The sequence below is a fragment of the Lagopus leucura genome, unplaced genomic scaffold, assembly GCF_019238085.1.
Source record: "Lagopus leucura isolate 7727_CA_CO unplaced genomic scaffold, USGS_WTPT01 Super-Scaffold_100038, whole genome shotgun sequence".
Classification (NCBI taxonomy): domain Eukaryota; kingdom Metazoa; phylum Chordata; class Aves; order Galliformes; family Phasianidae; genus Lagopus; species Lagopus leucura.
In genome coordinates this window covers 4496124-4523096 of record NW_024962287.1, presented here as the reverse complement: position 1 = coordinate 4523096, position 26973 = coordinate 4496124, and the positions used below count along the sequence as shown (strand labels likewise).

General features: G+C 41.2%; 1 protein-coding gene across 5 annotated transcripts in view; it reads right to left on the bottom strand.

The window, feature by feature from the left end:
• The window catches only part of KIF13B (kinesin family member 13B), a 125286-nt gene that overhangs the window by 63582 nt on the left and 34731 nt on the right, over positions 1-26973 (bottom strand). For 2 of the 5 annotated variants that reach the window (XM_042883459.1, XM_042883463.1), the window contains exons 3-11: positions 12878-12893; positions 10670-10730; positions 9120-9212; positions 8280-8460; positions 7637-7724; positions 6165-6299; positions 4040-4152; positions 3510-3621; positions 443-655 (exon numbers count right to left, since the gene is read on the bottom strand). In XM_042883459.1, the coding sequence (XP_042739393.1) occupies positions 443-655; positions 3510-3621; positions 4040-4152; positions 6165-6299; positions 7637-7724; positions 8280-8460; positions 9120-9212; positions 10670-10730; positions 12878-12893 (1012 nt within the window). The remainder of the gene's footprint in view (positions 1-442; positions 656-3509; positions 3622-4039; positions 4153-6164; positions 6300-7636; positions 7725-8279; positions 8461-9119; positions 9213-10669; positions 10731-12877; positions 12894-26973) is intronic. The other 3 variants (XM_042883460.1, XM_042883464.1, XM_042883461.1) reach the window with 2 other exon arrangements.

Below are 26973 nucleotides of genomic sequence, written 5' to 3'. Positions count from 1 at the left end.
TCCATTATATTATCTAATGCCTGTAAGAGATTCAGTTTAGAATGGTAAAAACTAGTAAGCAAGCAAACGTTGTTCAAGTCAACTCACATCTTGCAGGAATTAGCTACAGTGAATTCTCAAAACCCACAAGCAAAGCTCTACCTACAAATGGCACAATCCTTAGACCCCATCCCCTTGCCTCCCTCTTCATCCTGCTTTTCTGATCTGTATCCCCTAATAAAAACAGAACAGCTCAACTGAGTGTTTGAAGGGAACCTGGTATCTCATATTATCACCCATATTTCAACGTCAACCCAAAGCAAAGTGGAAGCAGCACGAAGGGAGATTTCCTGTAGGTATCATGCACCAACGTTCTGTGGCTTTTGCTTTCAGAAGCTCAGTAAAAAAGTTCTGAAACGAGGTCTACGTGGCTCGGACAAAAGCCAAGACAAACATTTGTTACCTCTGCTTTTGTGAGCTGTTCTCTCAGCTTCTCCACCTCCTCACGCAGCTCCCGAATAATGCGAGCATTGGGGTCCTCATTCACCACAGCATGATTTACGATGTTCTTGGCCCGGTCTGCGTACCTGAGTGTCGAAAGGGTCTCATCGTAGTTGTCTGCTGCTGGGCTTACTGTCGCTACCATGGCAGTCTTGCTGTTGCCACCAAGGCTGTCCTGGAAAGTGGTCACGGTTATGAAGTTAAAACAGAATGTTTCTTTGGTTTTTGGTTTTATTCAACCTGCCAGTGAACTTAGGCAGCAAATAATGGCTGGAAGACGAGTGGAGCAACTAGTAAAAGCAATGTACTTCTCAGAGCTCCTCAGTTGAGCTCCCCTGCTCACTGTTAATATTCTAAGCCCTGTAAATCAAGTAACATTTTTATTTGCAATTCCCTTTTTTTCCTTAGCACATTTACAGAATGTCATACTCAAGGAGCTCAGGCAGGATCGTAACAAATTCAGAATTCAATACAATTCAATACATGTTTTATTTAAATTACTTGAAGACCTCTTAAACAATACAGTTGATTTTACTTCTGTAACCATTTCAAAATGGGCCCTTCCGCCCTACTCGCACAGCTCGCAAATCAGAACCCAGTTATGTCAGAAATTGCCCTTTTGGAATTTGGTTGTCAGAAGAAGGGCGTGAAACCACATTCCTGCAAGGCAGTGTGTCAGGATGCGGGGGAAGGAAAGACACATTCCATTTATCTACTGACTGCAAAATTACGTTTTGCAGTCTTGGCTAGTCCAGAAAAGAAAACGTTTCATTTTAAATTTTGCAGCAAATCTGTTGTTCTTATATTTTCCTTTTTCTCCTCAACAACCCTTTCTGAGAAGGACCACATTATTAACTTTCATCTTTAATAACCCACGAAACCTAGGTCATGCACTGCCATTAGAGCAACGTGACTACATTAGCTTGCTTGTCTAACCATTTCAATTACAAAGCACACACACAGCTTTTCCTAGCAATCATTAAAACAGCCCTTTAAGTACGTCATTAAGACACTTTTTTGCTGTGTGATGCCTAAAACCATTTGACAGCAGCCGGGCTGCTTCAGTGGTCAGATAAGCACTGGCCACACAAGCTGGTGCTGCTTCACTGCTGCACTGCTAGAACTCTGCTGTCTCTGCTCATGGAAAGGTGCTGTCACCTCTTCAGCTAGGGAGGATAAACCCATTTGCATTGTGTTCAGCACAGTGAGGTATGCTGGCATGGCTAAAACTTGCAGGTAATGATATTTATAGAGAGGTCAAGCAGAAAGAATCGCCTTCTAGCTGCTTTCCACATTTTCTGCATCTGAGGAGCAGCCACTCTTTATTTCAAATTATTTCAATTTACATGCCTTGCAGGGATTCACGCTGTAACAGAGAAATGTTTTTCCAAAGCATCTAATGAAAAGTTTAAAGAGCACGACGAGAGCACAACTCATTTGATGGGATTTCTACCTATCCAGAAGCCAGGACTCATCTCCAACAGCTTGCAAAGATTAGAAATGGCACTCTGCAAAAAACTGCAGTCCCTGTTCTGCATAAAAAGATGAAGGTATTGGGGAGTTGGCCAGGTACACTGCTTCCAAATAAAGCCATATCAACTGTACTAATTGGCTCCAAAACTGGATTAACTCACCATCTAAATCACAACTCCACAGGCAGCTGTTACAGTGATACATCCTATTCACAATACATCCATTATAAGCTGGGTAAAGTTTCTCTTGTACTGGTGGCTATTCAAGCCCAAAAGCAGACTGCCTGATAAAGTTCTGTATATAAAACCGTTGTGCTGATTTCACTGGTTTCCTCAACATTAAGAAAGAAAGGTAGATGAATAGTAAACCAGTTTCTCATTAATGTCTGCAAATCAGCCCTGGAAAGGCTGGGCTTGCAGTCATTACAAACAGAATGACAATAAGTGCATGCAGTTATTTTTAAGGTAAGCTAGCCCAGTCTTCAAGATTTCTGTGTAAGAAACATAAAAATCTAAAGATTCAAAATTACATTTTTCATAGCAGCCGTCAGCAAAATACACAGAGCTTCTGAGCAAAATGGGAGGACAAGAGGTTCGTGTTTGATAACAAATCTTCTGTATACCATACCTCTCTTAATGATCCTTCAAAATCTAAGTCTCTTCTGATCACTCCAGTGATCAGGTAAAATATGACAAAAAAAGAAAAACCACCTTTACTAGAAGGTATTTTGTGTTGGATTTTTGTGTTTTTTTCTTTACATAGAAGTGGCTACATTTGTGTTTGCCACTCATTCAGAGAACTGGACAAATTCAGAACATTTCTATGCCTAAAATCAAATTTGCATTCCAAAACTTTAATTAGCAGGCTACATGCTTTTAAGGTCACAGTATGTAGGAAGTTGGAAGAACAACAAAAAAAGACCTTGCCCTTTAATTTGACATAGAGAAAACTCGTATTTAACAATTCTGTTTTTCATTTAGACCTCACAGATTCAAGGGCCATCACAATAAAGGCTTATATTTTCCCCCCATATTATCAAACAGTCCAAAGGAAGAGAAATCAATGCCCATTTTGGATGAATCAAAATCCTTCTGACCTGTTTCTCAGACTGTAACTGGGATAACGCTCTGCAATTACACTGCAATTACACTCTTCTGACAAAAGTAGAGTATATTGGTAAATATATTAGACAATTAAGAAAAAGCTAATAGTTTTAATCAAAATCTTCAAAGGTAACCATGCCAGTACGTAAAATTCAGTTATGTGTGGCAATAACCCAAATTAAATCAGCCCCAAGGTTCTGTGTGAAGCTGTACATTAACTGACCCAGAAAAGATAAATTCCTTCTTCTCTAGGCCATAACACATCAGCAGAAGACAAGAAATTCAGTCTGTGAAGGTACCAATGGCTTCTATCCAGCTACTTTTCCAAAGACAAGCATAGTTAAAATAAAAAAAGAACAGAAAATAAGGCAAAAGAATAGTGTTTTGTTTCAATGAATGGGACTCTTCTCCTCTCTTTTATTTCTCTTTTTAATAACAGATGGAAGTACTTACTTTAAGTAACCAAGTGAGCACAGAATCACGATAAGGAACAAATTTGTTCTTGTTCTTGCCAGCAGCCTGATCTGCCAAGGCAGAAATAACCAGTCCAAGAGTTGTAAGGGATCTGCACCAAGAACACAAGCAGCCATTAACAAGTGTAAATATTCATAGGGCAAATGCATATTTAGACTGCCCCTTTCTCTCAAAAAATGAGCTCCAATGGGAAAGCCTCTCGTACAGTTTCAACCCTTCTTTTCTCACAGAAACTCAACTGCTCATTTTCAATACATGTTTTCAGCCTTAATAATCATGCAATTAAGCAGTAGTTGCAGGAACACAAGAACAGAAAGACAGATGCCAGCTATTTTAAATAGGCAGAGATCTCATTCAACATCTAAGAGTCCTGAATACAAGATGGAGAGAGAGGGGGAAGAAGAAAAAAGGCTATAAAAGCTGACACTGATTTTATCCTGTTTCAGATACTACATTTAGCAGTCACAATCACAAAGATGAAAGGAGAAGAAATAATCACCAACTCTTACTTGTTAATGTTGCTCCCTTCTTTCAGCCTGTCTCCTGCAGCACCAGTCTTAGTTGCCCTTTCACTACCTGCTAAATCCACCAGACTCAGCTTGCCCACCTTCTCACCTGACGTCTGCAAAAGGAACCAGAGAACAGCTATCATTCGTTCACCACTAAAATCAAGTTACATGGTTTGACAACAGTTTTTCAAGCAAAAATCAAGCTTCATGTCTTGGTGTAGCCCTGCTACAGATTGAACAATATGGTGTGTTAACTCACTAGCTCAGAAAACCGAGCCTGGGGGTGTTCAAGGAAAGGCTGGATGTTGTGTTGAGGGACATGGTTTAGTGGGAGCTACTGGGAATAGGTGAACAGTTGGACTGGATGAGCTTTCAGGTCTTTTCCAACCTTGGTGATTCTATGATTCCATGAAAACAGGAGAGTATGAAGTCAGATGTCTTCCAGACATCTCCAGAGGAGGGGAACATAGGGCACATCAGTCAAACGTTAAATCAAGAAGGGGACAAAGGCCAAGGAGCCACATCAAAAGAATCCATGGGGTCTACAGTCTCTGCCTTTGTTTGATTGTGAAAACAACATCCAAAAAGCTCAGATTCTATATCAAGTTTCATCCCCGATTTTCAGTGAGTAGGAATGAACATGACAATTAGCATAATATATGAAAATGGTTATAATTGCAGAAGTCTCCTATATCCTTAGCAACATCTGAGTTAACACATAGCATCTGGTATGTGTTTTAATTCTGTGATGGATTTTGTTATAAATCTCCATTATTCCTCATAATTCTTGCCAATTATCTCACTTGACCCAAAATGGCATTCTGAAACACTCCATAAATTTCATGCAGCAATTTACAGTTGAAGAGCTAACGTGGTCATTGAGAACCACTTGGTTACATCATCTCTTTTGCAGGATCTATTATAGAAGTACCTCAGTATCACACTTGCAAAGTACATTTTGCTAAATGAACAAGGTAACTACAATCAATATGCTTCCAAAAACATTGCTCCAAACTTTCAAAATACAATGTAAGTGTCAGGCCATTGTGAAATGGTCATTACCAGGACTGAAATGACCAGCAGACAGGAAACCAGAGAAATGGATTGCAAAAATTTACATAGCAGTCACTGAAAGACGCAGTAAATACAATCAAAATGACCAACTTGCATCCAAGCTGACCAGACAGCAAAACATTCAGCATGCAGTACTGCCACAGGAAAAACAAAAAGGCAAGTTGTGGCAGACCAGGGAGTTTTAGCATAGTCTGACTATCTGAAGTGCAAATGGGGAAGAATTCCTAACAGGGAATGAGGAAAACTGTCTGCATAAGAGGATTATGGGAGACTGAGGTGAGGAGGAGAAGAAAATCTAAGTGCTTCTTCAGCTTTATTATGTACACATGCACTCTTCATATTTGCTCCAGGTACAGCCAACATTTTGTCAAGGCTTTGGAGACATTAAAGAATTGCCTGAGCACAAGCGTAAGACTTTTGGTATCAGAGATCAATTTCAATTTTAGTTTCTCACATTTTCAGTAAGGGATTAAATAATATTTACATATAAATGTATTTTTCACACTTTGAAATTAGCAAGAATTTCTGTTTATGAAGTTGATCCTTTGTATGTACTTACATGAAATAATCCTTTGAAGGAGATTGCCACATGTACTCTCAATTGTTCTTCTTGTACTCCTGTCTTCCATCTAAATACTATGCATTTATTCTCTCCTCCAAACCTGTACTACAAACTGTTGCTTAAAAGCAAGTTTCATTTGTTTAGATTCTAGGATTAGGAGATGCTTCCTTCACCCTCCAGTATGTCTGCTCCAACTCTGGACCTGTGTTTCTGCTTTCCATTGCAAAAACCACATTTCCCTACATGATTCCCCCACTGATTTCTCTACATTTGATTGCCAGCACGTGAGCAGTACAAGAGCTCTGCTATACAAGGTCACCTAGCTAACCTAGCTAACCTAGTCCAGTGCTAACAATGAGAATGGGAGACTACAGCAAAAGACCTTCAGAGATCTTTTCCACTCAACATTTTCATAGCCCATGAAATACACTGAAGCACAAGACACGTGTCCAGACTTAACATTTGGACTTTATAACATGTTTTACTTACTCCTGATTGCACATCATAGAGTGTGTGGGTGAGGATAATCTTGAAGACTGCGTGGGACCGACTGCTCTCCTCATTCATGTTGGTTGCAGCCACTGTGCGAGATTTGTTGCCCTCAGACATCAAGGACTCGATGTCCTAGACACAATTTTCACAGCCATAAGCAAACCTGCATTACAATGCTTTTCAATTATCTACCAAAGCAATCTCATGTTGGTGAAATCTAGCAAGCATCTTCCACCACATCTCCCACTGTTTATTCATACAATGTGAGAAACAAACAACTACTTTTATCTTTCCTTTACAGTCTAGAAATTAAACAATGTTGTGAAATTCAGCTACTGCAGTAGTTAGGAAATACGTAACTCCCCTGTTTCAGGATGCTCTTGTAAAACACCTCTTCAGAGCTTTTATTTACCCACCTAGGTAGATGATGCTGAAGAAAACCAAAACCAATTAAAAGCACACCACAGAACACTCTGACTCGGTATGCTGAATTATGCAAAGCTGCTGGGCAACATAAAACGGAAATGCATGCAACGTATCTGTTATGAACAGAAACTGACAAAGAGAGGTAGATAAATACATGGAGAGACTACAAAAGCAAGGACTTCATTGTTCTCATGTTTTGCTAAAATGGCAGAATTCCACCCCATATTTTTTAGTGATAGGACAAGGGGAATGGTCTGAAACTGAGACAGGGGAGGTTTAGGTTGGATCTGAGGAGGAAGTTTTTCCCCCAGAGGGTGGTGAGGCAGTGGAACAGGTTGCCCAAGGAGGCTGTGGATGCCCCATCCCTGCAGGCATTCAAGGCCAGGCTGGATGTGGCTCTGGGCAGCCTGGGCTGCTGGTTGGTGACCTGCACACAGCAGGGGTTGGAACTGGATGAGCATTGTGGGCCTTTGCAACCCAGGCCATTCTATGATTTTGTGATTTCTCCCATCATACATCAGTACTTCTTAAAAACTGGGGCATTCTACAAATTCATACGCATATACTTGCTACCCAATTAGGTATAGTACTGCCCAATAGGAAAGTTTCAAGCAATGTTAATGAGTACTTGTCATGTAAACAACCACTTGTTTGTATTTCCAGTGTGCCTGCATGCTACTTGTAGGTGTCAAAAAGTGACAAGAAGTGATACTGAAAGCCTGTCTATGCTAACTGCTGGTTCTGTAATCAATCACTCAACACCTCTCATTAATACACGCTATACTCATCTTAAATTTGGGAGGAAAGCTGTTACATTACATAGTTCAATGACCTTGAGAGTTACTGAACAGCATAGAATGAAAATAAGTTTCTGCTATTGACTCTATTTTCCCCAGTGATCACAGTACAACAGTTGTACAGCTCTCTTGCTCTAAAATCCACATTTACCATGGCAATTAGAAGTAGGTTAATAATTTTGCTTAAGGGACAGTACCCTAGTGTACAGGATGCCAACACAAGCCTTTCATAAAACTGATCCTTACCTTGTAGCTAGCAACAGCTAGTTTGGATAGCCCATCTACATAAGGACCATAAACACTGTGTTCTCTAACTTTTAATGACTGCCGGCTTCTGGTTGGAAAAAAAAAAAGTTATTTATAAGCATGTACCTGATGTAAGACAACATTTACAGACAATCAGCTTCTCAACGATAGATCTCAAACATGGTGGTCTTACAGTTACCAAAATAAAGCACAGAACAAGGACTTAAAGCAACTAAGAAGCCTTACATCTACACATACAACGCTGACACAGACATTTTTGTCACTTCAGAGAAGCTGGCACTAGACTGAATTTTCTCCACGCTTTTAGCCTTACTGATTTATTTTTATTTAAAATAAAAAGACACTGACATGAGGAGGAAGAGAAAATCATCCAACCCAAATGCCTTAGAGGGGATCTGTTAAGGCAATTCCTGGATGAATCCAAGGCCAGGCTGGATGTGGCTCTGGGCAGCCTGGTCTGCTGGTTGGTGACCCTGCACATAGCAGGGGGGTTGAAACTAGATGATCATTGTGGTCCTTTTCAACCCAGGCCATTCTATGACTCTACGATTCAATGAATTTGGTATGTTAAAAAAAAAAGTGTATGACAGCATACTACAGTGTTCACACACACATTACCTACCCTTTCGGGTCAAGAAGATCTCTGACTTTCTCATTGTATATCTCCATGTAGGATACTTCCACTTTAAAACTCTGCTCTTCATTTTCTTCCTTCTGTGCTCTTTCAAAGAGACCACTGCAAAGTCTAGGGATTAATCCAGGTTGGTCAGCAGTACCCATCATTGTGTATGATTTTCCAGATCCTGTGTGATTGAATTTATAATTAGTGAATGTGCAATGCAGTGCTTTTTGCTGTGAGGAAGGCAAATGCGGAGAAGACAAAAAAATAATATTACAAACCTGGCATTTTAGTGAAAGACATTTGTGCAGTTTTCTATTTTAAAGCAACCAGAACATCATCACTTAAAAACTATACAATTGAAAAGAAAAGAAAAACAAGTAATTTAGTTCAAACAGAGAAGACTTTCAGACAGATAGTTCTGCTATAGAGGACGACCCACTGATACCCACATGCATGTCACAAGGAAAAAAATCAGCTGGACAAGCGTATTCATTTTTGCATATTACATTTAAAATGATGATTATTAAAGCTTATTCTGACTGCAGAGGCAGAAAATAATGGTTATGCACTGAACTCAAGGACGGTCACGATCAAAGATAACAATCCAAAGTGTGGAAAATAAGGGTAGCCAGCAACAGATACAAGCATTTCTCATCCTGTCCACCTCGTATCTAATGTCAGAAAAGAGAAGAAACATTTTCTGATGTTTGCACAACATAAAAATGCCTGTGTTGTAAGGCATTTCTCCTGAAATAATGTCACTATAGCCATGGAAAGTTTCCACTCAGAACATTAACAACCTGTGTGTCAGTGTTTTGCACACATTCTGAAGGGACTTACCAGTTTGCCCATAGGCAAAGATGCAAGCGTTATAGCCTTCAAAGGCATTCTGAAGAATATTCTCTCCAAGGCACTTGAAAACAACATCTTGACCTAAGAAATAAAGCACACAAGCTAGTATTGTAAAAGGTGGGAGAGTGTTTATTTCTTGTTTTGAATTCTTCAATAATTATGTAAAAGCAAAGAGCATTTTTTTGGCTGTTCTTGCCTAAATAAATTATTTAGCATCCAGTATTTGCTCTCTTAACAGCAGCACAGACATCAGCTGGTAGATATGCTGCAGATGTGTACTACTACAAAACTCAGAATCTATGATTATTGTGCATATATGTGTATGTGCTTACAACAGCATGCTAGCAATCTTCATGCTCAGAAGTTTTATCAGCAGAAAATCTACTACCAGCTGCATGAATTCACCCATTGGTGAATGACAGCACCTCAACATGTCCTCAACCCATACATTTTAACTACTGCCAAACGTGATTTTGCAGAGAAGAAATCACCTCTACGTGGGAGGTAATACAAAAGACGTATGCATTAGCAAAATGTAGGGTTACCACTTCTTGAAGAACTGATGGAACAGGCTGCCCCAAGATGTGGTTGATGCCAGGCTGGACCAGGCCCTGGGCAACTTGATCTAGCTGTGATGTCCCTGTTCATTGCAGGGGAGTTTGACTAGGTGGACTTTAAAGGTCCCTTCTATCTCTAAGGGATCTATGATTCTGTGAATTTCACATACTGAACACTGCTTTCCCTTGCCCTCACTAAGTCCATAACTTTACACTCAAGCCAACTCAAGACTTGATGCACGCAAACTCTCCCATCAGAACTCCGAATAGCTGTGCCAATCTAAGTAGTTTGGGCCAAATAAACCCATTGTATATCACGCTCAATTCCTCACTGAACTACTACTTATTACAGATATTGGCATCCTTTATTTATTTCTTTTTAAATCCATGGAAACAAGCTAAACTAAATACAATTTTTAAAAGGTAACGAATATGAAAAAAGGAAAAGATCACCAACTGTTAAGTTCTAACATACTTCAGATCTAACCAAATCTGTTTGCCAAAATATGCCAATAATACCCCAGAATCTCTTAATTAAATACTCTGGTATTAAATTAGGCTTTTTTAATACTCCAATTATTAAGTTCTAATAAGATGCTCTCATCAGAACTGGAAAACAAACAGGTGTATTATAGTAATATTCCTCATATCCTGGAAAGAAACTGATCTGATGCTTTTAAAATGATGCACTTAGAACAGTATTCAAAATATAAATGTAAATATGAATAACCCATTATTGTGATGGATTTCTCAATTTCCTGCACTGCAGATGGGTAGCAATGCCTATTGCTATCCTAATCATCATCTTTAGAAAAGAAAAACAGGAATGATTTAAGTTTTTCCTTTTTCTTTTGACAACAAGCAGTCATACTGGGGAAAGATATTCCATGCCATATGGTCTGTGCCCTTTAGCAAATACTGCATTATAATTAGACCATTTGTTCTCGGAGACAACACGCACAAAGCTACAGCAAATATTACCTGCATATTTTTCTTTGACAGATTCATCCATAGACCAAAAGCAGTGATCGTAAGCAAACACCTGTAGAAAAACAACCAGGAGGGTACTTTATAGAAACCACTGCCAAATCAAACACGTTATCTGAGTTTTGATAGTGCTGTATTATGCTGGCTAACATCGTGCTACTTGGGCCCACTCTGAACACAATGTGCACTGCTGAAGAGTTATTTATTTCCTATGAATTCAGCGACTGAAAACAAACCTTTCATGTTCCTACACGAAGGCCCGTTCCTTGGTTGTATTTTCTCCTTGCTTTTATTTCTTCTTTTCTGCTATGTGAATCCTTGTCGATGTTCTCCAGCAGCTCTCCACGAGGCAACCAAGTGGATGACAAGCAGCTCTCCTCATCTCCCTTCAATCCCCATCCTTGCAATTCATTTCTCACAAGACCTGCTATTCTGCAAACCGACAGATGTCCCCTGGCTGCTTCTGCCTACCACCTCCCAGTTCTTCTTGTCTGCATAAATTAACAACACGCCTTAGGCCAGGAACCCTTCTGTACATGAGCAGTGTGTATTTATATACTGCTGACAAACAGAAGCAGCCATCACCAAAGTCCGTGAGCAAATGAGCTGCATCACTAGAAGAATAGCGCCGACGCCTTTTCAAATGGAAAAGTTTCACTTTTGCAGTGAACCCATTTTAAGGCATCTTTCACTGTGACTGCTGACCCCCACAATAGGGCATTGCCTGCTCCAGGATTCCAGGCTGCAAAAATAGATGTTTGCAAACCAATGCCTCCAGCTATGCATTTGTAAGCAAAAAAAGATTAAAAAGCTAGGGTAAGAGCTGGTCTACTTTCAAACAGGCAAAATCCATTCTGTAGGCTATAGGGAAAAGGAAAGTGCCATGGATTGCACTTTGCCTGCTTACTCCTCATCTAAGTTTAATTAAGGCTGCTCTTTTCCCTTTAGCCATTCATTACGGCTACAGAGCTGGTGTCTGCAGCACTTCAGATCACGTTAGCAGAGCAAGTGCACCCTGCCAACATCTCAAATTCACCTTCTGCACACCAGTTTGATTATTCCTGAAACTCTGCTAAAATTTCCCTGTTCAGGCTCAGTGAAGTCTGTGGTCTATGCTAAAGGCACCAACCATGCACCACTGTATATGCAGGTAAGCTACCCTAGAATCATAGAATCATAGAATCACCAAGGTTGGAAAAGACCTTCAAGATCATCCAGTCCAACTGTTCACCTATTCCCAGTAGCTCCCAACATCTTTCCCAACATCTAGTAGCACCCTAACATCTTTCATTTAGTAAAGATTGTAGGAACAAAATGTGTTGCATCAGACCTACATTAATAATAGAAAAACCCTCCAGAGAAATATTGATTCTGTAGTTACTGATCTCAGTTATACCATTCCCTAATGAATCATGTCATGGTATCTGAAGAAATCATTTAAAGATTCACGAAGCAGGAAAGAATCTTTCTCAAGAGTTTATGCCAATTAAAATAAGTTAAAAAATTATACAAGTGTTGAAAATCTGGACTACAAACATATCCAACACTACTTACATCTGTGAAAATGCTTAGTGCAGCAAAATCTTTCACATTTGAACAACTTATCTTCAAAAATGCATTCCTTTTTTGACACCCTTCCCCTTTTTTATAAGGTACAGCGATCATGCAGCATCATGTAAAACAAAATAGTTTATTTTGCAGCCTCTAAATAAATGAACTGCTGTCTCCCTGATTGAAATTACGTGGTTTTATTTGGTTCTTTGCATTTATTAAACAATTACACACACCCAAGACACCATATAATTATAACATCCCAAGACATCATTGGATATATGACCACAGCAATAAAGCTGAATTCCAGTGTGCCAGGATAAAGATAGATATCAGCATGCCAAGTACAAAGTCATGGGACCAACAAAATGAGTTTGCTACAACACAAATACCAGAAAACGCTTTAAAAAACCCACAGACAACAAGCAGTCTCCCATTCACAGCCTGTAATGCTGAGCATGTATGTTCTCATTTGTTCCCGTGACTCATCTTTTGGCAGAGGTTACACAGTGCTCTTCTGCAGCAAGGAAATGCTTCGAGTTTCTTACTCAACAGCTGACCAGCTGCAGGGCTGTTTTTCTGAAATGCTTTCAATATTTGGCTAACACACGACTGACTGAACCACAAGCAAAAAGCAGTAAGGGTCCTTACCTTTGGCTGGGTCCTGCTGCTCCCAGAAGTAGTAGCAGCAGCAGCAATGATACGGTGCAGCACGTGGGGCAAGAAAGACAAAAGAAAAAGATTGTTAGCTAAAGGGACTTCAGCTTAATTGCTCTACTGTTAACATCTCATTTTGGAGCACTGCATTTAAAAAGCTTGTTTCTTTCCTCCCATCTCTCCTCAAATCAGAGGAGAATAGCAACTCCTTTACTTTGTCATGTGCACAACTGAAAACTTTCTGACAGAACACAGTGAGCACCAGAGCAGTCTGTAAGACAACAGCAGAGCAACAGCCACTGCACCAATGATTCAGACACTAGCACCAGGTTATGCAGCATCTTCTCATGCAGAGGGCAGGAGAAACCCTGCAAACACAGCCACAAGGAAGTGATGCTCTCTTTGCCCTGGGCCTTGCAAATGGCATTGATAAGCTCCTGCCATCAGCAAAGCCTTGCAGCAAGCATCAATGATTTCTTTCTTTCGACAGAGCAGGAGCTGTGTACCATCACTTCATGCTGCTCACATGGGTTGAGAAGTGAGTTGAAGAATCGTAATGTCAGCACGGTTTCTTAAAAATTATTATTTACAAATTAAGTCCATCATTTCTTTTTACTTAGGCTTGAATTTGATATGAATTTAACTCACCTACCAGGACTGAGCAGCGCTTTGGCTAGCAGTAGCAGTTATTTCAGCCAATGTTACCCTGCAGCAGCCACATCACAGGGTCATTCAAGTGAGCAGGGTAGCTCTTGTTGGTGAGGAAGGCTTATTCCTGTTCCTACAGGAAGATCACTCTTCCTACAGAGCAAGGCAAACACAGTGCCTGGGCTCAGTGTGTGAGTTCAGCACACAGAGATGCTCAAAGGGCTCAAGGGCTGCCCTGCCCTTGATTCGGACCAGCAGCTCTGCTCTGTCCCAGCCCAATTCCCAGCAGGATTGTCCTGTGACAGCACAATTGACCTTTCTAGCCCTCGGGACAGCACATATTACTGAGCATCTGGAATAAAGCAGCAATAAGGATATAATCTGAAAAGTCCTACTGCACACTTCAAGAGGATGGATTACATTAGGCTATGTATCAGGCTTAGTTTAGACTGAAGGTCTAAAAACGAGTACCTCATTTTCTAAAGATGTGCACATACACACGAAACCACGTTTCTCTGCACACTTAATGCAAGCACACACAAAAGAAAACATCAGAAGACACCAGTATTTAGGATACAGATAGCCGTCCTGTGCTCTTGGACTAAAAAAGAGCAAATCTGACAAATGTTTCCCAAAGGAAAGGATGGAGGGTGCACACTGTACCACACAGAAGCATGCTATGCACAGCCTGACCCATCATCCCACAGCTGGGCCCAGCAAGCTACGAAATGATTTTCAGCCCAACTGGAAACCCCATGGGAATTAAACAGATGGGAGGAAGCAGCACCCAGACTGCTGAATGTTCCCAGTAGGCTCCCTGCCCCACTACAGCACACTGTGTGGGTGTGCAGACAGAGCATCCTACACAAAGCACTGCCAGCCATGAGGTACACAACCAACACTGCCTATTATTAAGGCTGAGGCAAGCAACAAAACCCCAGAGCATCCCAATAGCTCTTATGTTGCACTAGCTGCAAGACCAAGACACACTGACCAGACACAAGTATAATTCCCCCCACAACTTTAGTGGGGAAAACAACACAAGAAAGGAGGAGAGATGAAAGATATTTGGGGAGAGGCAAGGACAACTCAGACCTTATCTTTCTGTGTAGCTTAAAGATAGCAGCCAGCTGACAAGTCAGCACATGCTCTGCATCAGTCATAGCACATCCTGCTTCTTGCTGCAATCAGAACTGGGTGAGCAGGAGAACAAAATTGGGGGACAGCAAGTCAGAAAAAGGTATGGAGGCTGTATATGTCATCTAATGAGCCAGGAGTTTGTTGGTTTTTTTTTTTTTTTAATTTATTTTTTTCTGAACAAGGACATTTCCAATAGCAGTAGCAACATTCAAACTATAAACTTGGATGAGGGTGATTTTTTGAGGGTGGTGAGGCACTGGCACAGGTTGCCCAAGGAGGCTGTGGATGCCCCATCCCTGCAGGCATTCGAGGCCAGGCTGGATGTGGCTCTGGGCAGCCTGGGCTGCTGGTTGGTGACCTGCACACAGCAGGGGTTGGAACTGGATGAGCATTGTGGGCCTTTGCAACCCAGGCCATTCTGTGATTCTATGATACTGCCTCTAGCACAAGGCCATGGTTCTCATGGAATGAATATGTAATATTCGAATGTTTTCAGAAGATTGTGGAAAAATAATGCATAGTAAAAAGTTTCAATTTAAAGTATAAAAAAAAAAGAAGAAAAAAAGGGAGAGGAAACAACTTCAACATCAACTATGAATTGGGGAAGTACTAGAAAATCCCCCAGAAACGTTTACTGCTTCCCACTTTCAATCTCCCATAACCACTGCAGCAGTAAGCAATCAGATTCCAGTACAGTTGGAGCCATATTGTGCCTTTCAGCAGGAGCTGCTCGATAGAATCTCCAAAAAGAAGCTGAAGACCCAAGCAGAAAAACAAACTGATGAGGAAAATCTACGTGGACTTCACAGCAGAAAGCTCTTGGCATCTCCCAGCAACACCACACTTTCAGCTTTGCTCCCGAGGAGCTGCCAAGGCAGCCAAGCTTGTTTGCCTTAGATCAATTTCTATTCATCCATGCTTTATTATAAGTAAAGCTGGCATCACTTGTCACAGTAATTTATCTTTTGGATGCAAGAACAACTCCATTTAGCGGGTATTTTATTCTTTTTAAAGTTTGTGTGGATATAATCCAAACCATTCAATTCTTGAGACTTCTTAAGCTTACCATCAGCTAATTTGTTAATGTCCCTGAATTACAGACCCTGTTATACCACGATGACATGGACTCCATGCTCCCAGACAAATCTGAAAGAGAAATGCTGTTGTAACTCTGCCTTCACTCCTGCTCAGCACATGTGGGAATCTCAACACAGCAGGACAGGCAGCCCCAGTGCTGGTCTCAGGATCAGCTCAAGGTGAAGAAACTTGAGCGCAGCACCTACAGGACAAATGCCAGGTGATCTGCAGAAGTTCCTTCCAACCTCAGCTCTTCTAGGATTGTATGAGTAATCTGTAAATTAAAGCAGTACAGGAACTATGTTGAGTTCCGACTCATCTGCATCACATCTCAGCTGGTCCCCAGAACAAGTGACTAATGCTGTGCTGGGCAGAATTATTTGTCCCCATGGCTCTGAACAGAGCTTCCCCACTCCAACTCATGCCACCACTTCTGGAAAAACAACAACAACAGAAACACAGCAGGGGAAAGATGCTAGAACATCTAATAAATTCTAATCCCATATTCACAGAACCTCCCCATATGGCCACAATAAGCCAATGTGGGCTCTGTTTGAAGAGCAATGGGTTAAAAGTTAATGGCTTTATGGGCTAAAGGGTTTTTCAAAAATTTCATCCTTCAAACAAGACTTCTAGTGTGAGCCATACCTCTGAGGGTAAATACTGGATGCAGATGAAGCTGAACACCAAAAGGACCTCTGCATCGCTCATGCTGTCTCAGCATTAAACCTCTGTCTGGACAGAGATGCAAGATTTAACACCAATTTTTGCAGTCTTGTATTCTGGAATAGCCAAGCTTATGATTTTCAAGTTTACCATCTCCATGAAGAAGCAAATAAACCTTCTGCTGTACTGCAAGAGCCTCCTAGTATGAAGAAGCTGATAAAGTGAAGGTGTTATTGAAGAGCTCTGGCATCAGCAAGCCACAAGGCAGACAACTTCACGTTCAAAGCTTGGGAGCTTGCCTATCTTTCTCAAGCAGATTCCTGAACTGGAAGCATATTTCTAACTGATTGAGAATGAGGTTTTCCAACATTTAAATGTTACGACTTTTGCTCGCTAAATTTCAGCTCTAGAATCTCTTTCCTAAAGCCAGTTAATGGCAAAATTACATTTAGTAACGCAATGGGTTGTCAAACAGAGACATGACTGAAATACAGCAGTATGGCAACAGATAAGAAAATGTACAATTCGCTGAGAAGCTGCTTCCTCTTTTCCACATATCACACAAATACAATTGCAAAGCTTTTTTTTCCCACATACAATGAGAGGAAATGTCTACTAAATCAGGTTTTGATCACTTCAAGCTCCTCTATCTCACAATACCTAGAAATAAACTTTCCAGAATATATCAGAAGATAAACTGCTTAAGGTTGTTGTGCTTATGTCTATAGAAACTCTTTCCCCATTTCTTATCATAGGCCAAGAACTATTAAAATGCTGTGCCTCATGAGACTGCTCCAATTTCTAGATGATAACCAATTAATACAGTCTTACAGAGGTTCAGTTTTCCTTCCCCACCAATACCGACCTCTGGCAAAAAAACTACTGCCCTATTTGAGAAAAAAGAACCTGCAAGCAGATGTACTCCCTTTAAAACAAAGTCCCCAAATATGTCAAAGAAAATGTGAAAGAAGCACAGAGGGTTCAGAGCTCAGATTTGTGCAGCTAAAAGGAACAAAAGTGATCACTGTTACTTAGAAAATTCCTCTGGTGCTGCAGGCATTCCAAGCATATTTGGCGGTTACTTAGTTTCTACTGACAAAACTCATTTTTGCCTGCTCACTCAAAAAAAAAAAAAAAAGGCTTGAAAAACAAGAATTTGGACAGCACAGGAGCTCTGTGGGTTCAGGGCATTTTCTTGTCAAAGCTGTATTTCCCGTATTGTTTGTCTCCTCGCATTCAAATGGTGCACGTATCCCATAAAGTCATAGTATGACAAGGGGATTACAACTTCATCCTTTGTTTGTATACACTTGGATGTTGGGATGCTATTGTGCTCTAACAGAATGTTTGGTGAGCATCCAGTACCCAGACTTTCAATTACTATTGTGCATTGGAATACTTTTTAGTAAAGCCTGATGCCTGGTCTGGTATTAAATGGGGAGGTTGGTGGCCCTGCATGTGGCAGGGGGGTTGGAGATTCATGATCCCTGAGGTCTCTTCCAGCCCAGGCCATTCTGTGATTCTGTGTAATACTGTCTAACCATTGGAGAAGGTAGCAGGAGAAACATCTTACAGTTTGGAAGCCTTTCAACTACACAGAGATCTCCAGCTGGACACACCGAGGTCCCAGCCTGGGAAATGGCAGTAAAAACCTTCTGCCTCTGGGACAGCCACATAAGTGGCTTCAGTCCCAAGCAATCAGCCCAGGAGTGGTGTGTTGAGCTCCTGGAGAGGCAGAGAGCTCAGGGTGTGCATGCATACAGGTATAGGTGCATGGAAACACTGCTCACATGGCAATCTTGTTCAAGAGCATCACAGCATCAGTGTAAGCACAGGGATCACATTCAGCACAACCTTAAGCTGAAGGCAAAGGGCTAAAAAGCTAAGTCAGTGATCTACGTGGTTAATCCCAAAATAAATATGGTATGCTATGCAAAGTAAGCAGGTTAGACTGAAAAACATCATTAAAATGTCCATGCGAGCCACAGATATAAAGGATACATCTCAATTGGATACACTGAAAAAAGTGCAGTACCACAGGCTAACAAATTAGAGGAAAAACTCTACATCCAACAGACTCACTAGAGGGATGTTTGTGTAGAAAAGCTTTCCTGATGTGGACATAATTACATGTTGCAAAGACACTTCAATAACAGTATTTTACGGGAAGGGGGAAGGCCAGTCTGAATTTTCACAAGGCTTCTTCAGCGGCACAACAGAGCCTGCACAAACAGCAGTTGCAGGAGGGTAACACTGCCATATGAATTACCTCATCCTACTGCAAACAGGAGGAAAAAAACAAACAAAACCCAACCCTGTGAGCATCTGACTGCTACTGGAATCCTTCAGGAGTTCCACAAGAGCTGCCTGAAATGCTGCAGCACCCAGTTAGACTATTTCCTGAAGGCATACATATGCAGAATTTCTCATTCAATTATCAATGTGCTTTTGGTTGCTTTTAAAAATCATTTTATTTCCCTTCTCTTTCTTACTTTCTTTTTTTTTCAATACAAAATACATGTTCCATAATGGTAGCAATAAGTATTTTCCTTGTAGATTTTCAGCCTATCCTTTTCACCCTGCACAGATCACAAGCTCTCATTTCTAAGGATCCAAGACTTACAGATCAAAGTTTTGTTCATGCCTTTAGCCCCAGTTCCTGCCAGTATTCAGAATGAATGTGTAGTGAATGCAGAAACCACATCATGAAGCCCCAAATCCACCATCCTGAGGCCTTTTGGCTTAGATTGTTGTCAAGTTGAGCAAGTCAACTTGAGCAAGTCAAGACTGTTGGGCAAGTCAACAAGTCACCAGCAAACACCGCAACCTTACACAAAGATGTGAATCAAGAGCTGTGCTTGGATGTCCCTAACCCCTTCTACAATGATTTAAGATGCCTACTTTAAAACTGTGTGCAGCAAGTGGGATTTACAAGAGCTCAAACTGATGACAGTGTCTGTTTTTCAGCTACCTATAGCAGTCCGAAGCTACAGTTTGGAAAGATTGGCCTTGCTCTTCTCACTTCAGATTTATCTCAGTGCTTAATATGCTCCTTGAAGCAAGACGGTTTTTCTTATGGATACAGCAGAAGGGTGGAAGTAGGGAGCAAGCCAAAGCAATGCCTGCATCTCCTCCATCAATAAATGAAATGTGCACAAAGTAACTCCCCCCTGCCCTTGTGCCTGGTGTGAGAAGTGTCAGCACTCTCATCCTTCAGGAAGAAAAACTTGCTGACATTCACAGAAATTTCTAAGGGGAGTCTGCTGGTAGCTTGAAGTAGAAAGAAAATAGAGAAAGAAAAATAAAAAGAAATAATAAACATTGTCTGCTGTCAAGTCCAAATCCCAAAAGAACTTACATATATCCAGTGAATACCCATGCAATTGATTTATTTCAGCCACAAAAACTGCAACTGAGGAAACACCTGCCAGCTTGGTGGCCTAACCAAGTCAAACAGCCTCCTTCAGCTTGTTTTCTTGTTCCACAAACATGCCTTCTTGTCTTTAAGCCAAAAGTAACATCCATTGAAGGGGATGCCAATCTAAGGAGACACCTGGACTCAGTTCTCCACCTCCTTCAGCACATCCACTAGCCACTAAGCAAGCAGGTAACATGTCAAATGGGTGCAGTTCAAAAGAGAACATAATTACAGACACCTTTTGTAGGACCTCAATCTTGGTGCATGCAATTGGTGCACCAATGTTTATGACACTGGGAATTCCATTGGATACACTGTCTACTTTCTGAATCAGGGTGCAGTTTCAGTATCACTGGGTGTCTAGCTGTTCAAGTGGGCTGCTCTGGGCACAGGCACAGCATGCAAGTTCATAACTTGGAGCCATTTTGTGTGCCTCCTGAACTAGGCAGCTGAGATACAAAGGGTTATTTTCAAATGGCGAATCTATACACAGCATATTTTGGATCCAGCACCATGCTAGAGACTCAAGTAGTATTTACAACACACATGGGAAAGCACAAATGACATTGATCTAGCTGTGCAGGGGATGAACGTAAGAGCTGCAGGCAGAAAGGTTTGGTCATTAGCATAGAAGATATTAGTCTTGCTTCCATGGTTCAGTAGCCACCTGAATTTCCCCATTTCTGCCCAAACACATTCCACGATCTCAGTGATAAGTGAGAGGCTGTTGCACAACATCTGTGTATTATCAACTTTAACCTCCCAGTGACATGCAAGGAGCCTGGAAGGTGCAAGTAGAGCGCAACACGTCTGAACCACTCAAGTAAAACGCAGTCTGCCAACAGCACCTTGTCAGTACACTGGCATCTTAAAAACAGCACTTAAAAAAAATCTTCATGCATTTGAAAGTGTCAAGCATTTGGCTATATAGTAAAATCACAGTGTTTGATAACTTTCACAGTAAAGAAAAGTGTTATACTGTCTTCTACTCTTCCCAACAGCATAGACTACACACCTAACCTCCTCTCTGCTCAACTCCTTCAGTAGTGTCTATATTTCTCCAATCCATCTTAGCAAGCTGATAATAATATGAAGACAATACAGATGGAAGCAATCAATACCTACCTTGACATTCAATGCCAGCTAAATGTCAGCAATGTGAAGTATCTGGCATACATTGATGCGTTATTCTTTCTTCATGAAGATTTCAAACCTTTTTACCCAGCACCTTACTTATTTCAAAATCACAGAGATTGCTTTCCTCACCCACCCATATCCCCATACCTATCAAGAATAGGAGTTACTTGCTGTTGATGTTGTTCCAATACAGTATGCTCTCAGAACTGGACTCAAGTTATTAGACTACATGGCATGAGAAAATAAATTCTTGTCTGCTTTGCAGGGTAAAATGCACCAAGCTGCCCTGCTGCCTGACCTAGAAAAGAAATCCTCATCCTCAGTGTGTCATTCGAATCAGCTGTTCCTTTCCCAGCACATGGGTGGGAAGCCTTTGGAGGGAATAAACAATAATTGACCCGTTTGCTGAAAAGCAAAGGGAAAATACAGCATATTATGAAAATTACAGGCAAGCCTTCACCATGACAGCTCAGCTCCTGTGTCTTGTATCCGCCTTGCTAATAGCTGGGGACTGCTGACAAAACGTCACAGTGCTCTAGGCAAACACTCCATTCTGTTTAAACCTAGAATTATACAAAAACATACAGATCTGCATAATGAATTTGTTTCACAAACAAAAACTACCTTTGGAGTGAAAAGGAGAGACAAACCCATGCAAAGGCTACAAGTTAAAGCCTTGCAGGCTGACGATGCATACAGCACACAAGGAGCAGATGAATGTACGGCTGCAATGTTGGCACTGCCTGAAGCTGCCGCAGTCCTGAGCAGGACTAGAACAGTGCAAGTGTAATCAGTGTTTTTATTTCCTTCTATTTGCAAAACAGCTATTTCTTCAGTACCTGTGGGGAGAAGCCCAAACTATTTCTAAGTGCTACCAATTCACCATAGCATTTCCCTGTGCCCTTCAATTTTCTACATTCAGTTTTTGTCTGCAAGAAGAACTTACGCATCTGCTTTGTCTATTCTTCTTCCTCCCACCTTAGCAAATGGCTGTGGTCATTTCTAAGTGTAGGAAGTATCTGTGAACTATTCTTGACTCACCACACCACAGAACTATTTCAAAGCACTGCAGTTCTCTCACACCCATTGTGTTCCAGCTGAGTGCTCTCATTTGGGGAATCAGATAATCCTGAAGTATTTCATGGGGAAGGTCATTTTGAACACTCTTTCATTCTGTACTTCTTGTTCCAGTGATCTTTATTTCTTCTTGAATATGACAGATCTTTCACTAAGCACTTGTACCAGCACCCAGCACCTTCAAAAACATGTTGGGCAGCCGCTTAAGGGCTTGTACTTTACTGTCAGTAATTTATTCATGATGGAAAAAAAAATAAAAACAAAAATCAGGAACAAGGATTGGAAAAGATGCGTGACTAGTGGTACCAACTGCAGATAATACAAAGCATCTGGCTACAAGTTAATTTAGCAGTGACCTAGCTGGAACAGCCGTTGTAACTGAGGTTGGTAAAGCTTTACGTACATTTTGGCTGACAAAACATTCTTCCAGAGGCTATGGCCTGCAGCACTGAAACAAGCAATCAAGGATTAAGTTATCATTTCACTGCCTTGGCAAAAGAATTCAGCTACGTAGCAAGGTAAAACACGCACTATACACCATCAGTTATCCCTTTTACCCAAACAAATTGTGTCAGACTAAATCCCACTGTGTAGTTTCTTGCCAACCGATCTCCTGGGCTCTGGACTGTGTCCAACAGCCCCTTGGCTCTCAGCAGCTCTCTCTTGTACTGCTGCAGGACAAGGAGCTGCTTACAAGGACGGTGCAGTTCACACCCTAGGGCAACATCATTGCCATTGCTCTCAATAGGCAGCTAAAAGTGCCAACAGCAATCCTCAAATCTCTCATCAACTTGTAACACCTGTACTGAAAAAATAATCAGAATATGGTTCAGTGGGCATGGTGGTGACAGAGTGACAGCTGAAACAAATGACCTTAGTGGTCTCTTCCAACCTCAATGATTCTATGGGATATGGGGCTTTTGGATGAGCAGTCGCATGAGGACCTTCCCTGCAGCTTTTCAGCAAAGCCTGCAGCAAACCTCTCCTCCCAAGCAGCCTGAAGGCACCTCTAGGCCAAGGTCAGGCTGAGCCGAATGCACAGCAGCTGCCAGTCAGATTTCCTCCTTCCTCACTCTTATCACTAATTACTTCTAAGAGCTTCCCACACGCAACACCATCTATTTGCTTCCTGCTCTGCTCTTAAGCAGAGCCGTTTATCAACCCAGCGTGCCTTGGCTTTTGAAACCCCTTTCAACACCTCTCCCTGCAAAAATAATCATCAACCTGAAAAGAAGGCTTCAGCTCCTTCACAACCATTTCTCAAGAAAAAACTGTTCATAAAATCACAGAACGGCTTCGGTTGGATCGGACCTTAAAGATCATCTAATTACAATTGTTTGGCTTTTCAGGAAACTTGGTTGCAATGCAATAGCTTTACATGAAGACAGTAATCTATCACCTAGAAACTGTGCTGGTCCCAGTGCCAGGAATGATTAATACAAAACACAAATGCAGACACTACAGAAAACACAGTAATAGCTCACATCTCACTGCTGACGCTGTGCTGTGGCCTTGTAAAATATTAGTTTGTTAAAACTGCCATTGCTGGGGAAGAGGGAGGAATTTACTCTTGGAATAGCTTCTGGCCTCTGAGTACTGGAGTGGTTTTCACTTTCTTCAAAAAAACCTATAGAAAAAAAGCTTTTGTAAAGTGTCATCTACCAGTTCTGCCTTAATTCTGTAATTAAAGTTTAGAAAGAAGAGAATCAATCACATTTCCTTGTTGAACCCTGGTAAAATTTGTTGCTCAACATTTTTAATTCTCCCTCCAAGTATCATAGAACTTAAAGGCCATCTGTCCCACTCCCTTCGCTGAACAGGGACCCCCAGAGCTCCATCAGTGCTCAGAACCCCATATAGCCTGACCTTGAGCATCTCCAGAGACAGGGTATCCACCACACCTCCAGGCAACCTGTGCCAGTGCCTCACCACCCTTACTGTAAAATACTTTTTCTGATAACCAGTCTAAATCTTTTAGTCTGAATGTGTCCTATCACAAAAGAACCTGCTGAAGAATCTGCTCCCTTATACAAAACACTTTTGATGTTACTAAAAGCCTGGAGTTATAAGCAAATGCTGTGTGATTTCTTTATGAAGTAAATGCATATGTAGCATGTTTGCACTGGCCTCTGTTATATTTTGGGAACAATACAGCACAAAAGGTTGAAATTCTGGAGGTCAAAAACCCTAAAACACAATAAAGAAAAACTTCAACTCTAACCTCAAACATGAACTCACGCTTACCTCCATGCCCTGCTTTTCTCTTCCACGGCAGCCTCCAGCACTAGATCCCTGCCAGCAGCAATCAGCTGGTTTCACTTAAGCTTCTCTTTTCCTTTTCCAGCTCTCTGTTTAGGATACAGTGTGGTATGCGCCACGTGGAAAAGTGTTTAATATTTTGTGGTCTCAGTGGTTATTTCCACAACAGTACGATAATCCATTAGTCTCACCTACATGGCTGAGACATTTCTTTTCCTGAAACTCACCTGAAGGTGATATCAAACTTGTCAGTTCCTGATGCCAAGTCTGTGTTGTGAAGAAGCTATTTTAAGCCTGCAAGTGTAGGCTACAGCCAGTTGCTGCTATTCATAAAGAGTAACAAGATGTAAGGCTTTAATATGTACTGAGGAGCCAAATTATGGCTTCTTCTGAGTTCTTACTTTGAAGTTTCAAGATTCCCTGCTGGTTGTCTCAACAAACTTTTGCTGTTTGATGCAATTTGTTGCCTGCTTGACTGTGATTCATATGGGACAGCATATGCAGGAGAACTTTATATTGTACAGTCATGATTTAGCACTATACACAGCAGTGTCCCCACAAACAGTAATAAAAGCAGATGTTCCTCCCCATATCTCAAGTACCACTTTAATTAAACATACACATCGCCAAGGAAAGCATTAGTTTTGCTAAAGCTAAACCAAATTTAGAGATTACAAACATTCTAAATGATACGTGCAGTTCATTTCTGAATCACATAGAGCAGTGGCACAGGTTGGCAGGAGGAGTCCCATCCCTGGAAGCACTCAAGGTCAGGCTGGATGGGACCTTTGGCAGTCTGACCCATAGGCTTTAAGGTCCATTTCAATCTAAGCCATTCTATGACTCCATGATCTACATTTAGGCAGACATTGGAATTTCAATGGATAAAGAGGATCTATTTTTGTTCATTTTGAAAGAACTCTCCTAGTCGCACACACTTTGTTTCTCTAAATCAAGGAGACACCAGACCAGTTGCAGTTGCTAGTAGCCAAACACCAAGTTTTCTCTTAGCTTGAAACTGCACAATTCAGCTAATGCTTAGCCCACAGCACTTCACATGAAATGACAAAACAAGAACCATTCATCACGTATATGCTTCAGAAGATGTCACTGCTGGACTCCATGGCTACTGGATCACCCATGCGAACTCACAAAGCAGCTTCCCAGTTACATTGGAAACCCCCATCAAACTGGCTGGGAGCATAACATGGAATTTGAGAGTCAGCTGTCCCCCTTTCAATTTGTATCATTACTGGATACAATGCTTTGCACTAAGAAAAAACAGTCTGTAACCAAAAATATTACATCCTCCCAGTGAAAGAAAGAAACAACCTTCAAGCTTGCATGCTGCAGAGTGCAAGCAGAGAAAAACAAAAGGCCAGCAGCTGCAGACCTTTACTGTTAGACCATGCGCATCAGCTGAATGCAACTGTCTTCATTTCCAGACTTCATTTCCACTTAGAGTGTTCCCCCCAAGCAATGCAGATATAGTTGGCCAGTTGCATGATGCTTCCTTACAAAATAATAATAATTAGAAGACATGTAGTTATTACTTCCAAACTGAATGTAGAGAGGGAAGAGAGGAAAAAAAAATAGAAATATAAAAATCCAAACCCAACAGACATAAGGCCTGCTAAAATTATTTTTGGGATATACCACGTTGTTTAGCTCATCTGCTTCCTCACTCTTGCTGGTAAGAGCATACTGCAAACCGTGGTGGCAATGGCTGGAGCTACAGTGAGAAACAAGTAACGTTACTTAGCCATTATACAGAATCATAGCACCATTAAGGTTGTAAAAGACCACTAAGATCATCCAGTCCAACTCTCAATCCATCACCACCACTCCTACTCCATCACCTATAAATGGTTTCCAATTGACTTTCCTTCTTCTGCACTCCCTTCATTACCTGTGCATGATATTCATGCCCACTTCGCACCATCAGTCCTAACAACACAGGTTGAAAACAACTCGTAGGGATGTGGTTCTCTCTCCCTCCTCCTGCCTGCAGGAAAGGAAGCAGTAGTTCGCAGGCAAGCGGGGAGATTACCCAAGGTCAGCTGCCCTAGGATAAAGCCTGTATTGCAAAAGAAATGATTTGTTAGCAGTTGTTTTCCCTAAAACATGGCTCTGAAAGTAGTGGTTAAAAGAAGACTCTCATTCCAGCATTTTTTTGCAAAGGGAAAGCACCTAGAAGCTTGCTTTGATAAAAACCACTCAGCACATGTGAAATTAGTATCAGACATTCAGATAAAAGCCAGTGGACATCACAGGAACTAAATATAACAGATCACAAAGTATATAAGAGGAAAGAGGAGCAAAGGGAAATTCATATCAAGATCACATGTTCCAGCTGAGTAAGTCCCTGTAAAATCAGACTGCAGCATATTGCCTTGCTGTCCTTAGCTACTGCTTGATTTTAACAGATAAGCTATCATACCCAATTTGGGGGTTACTTAACCAGCATTTCTTTTCTCAGAAGCACCTTCAACTATGAGGCATTAAGGCATTGAATTCTCAGCTACGTAAACATGATTCTTTTTCTTTACAGAAAAATGCAGCCTTGGGAGAGCTGTGCATCGCTCCTGCATGCAGTCAGCAAAGCACAAAGAAAAGGCAATGACCTACGTGGCAAAGTCAGTGAGAAGCAAACCTCAAAAACACTTCA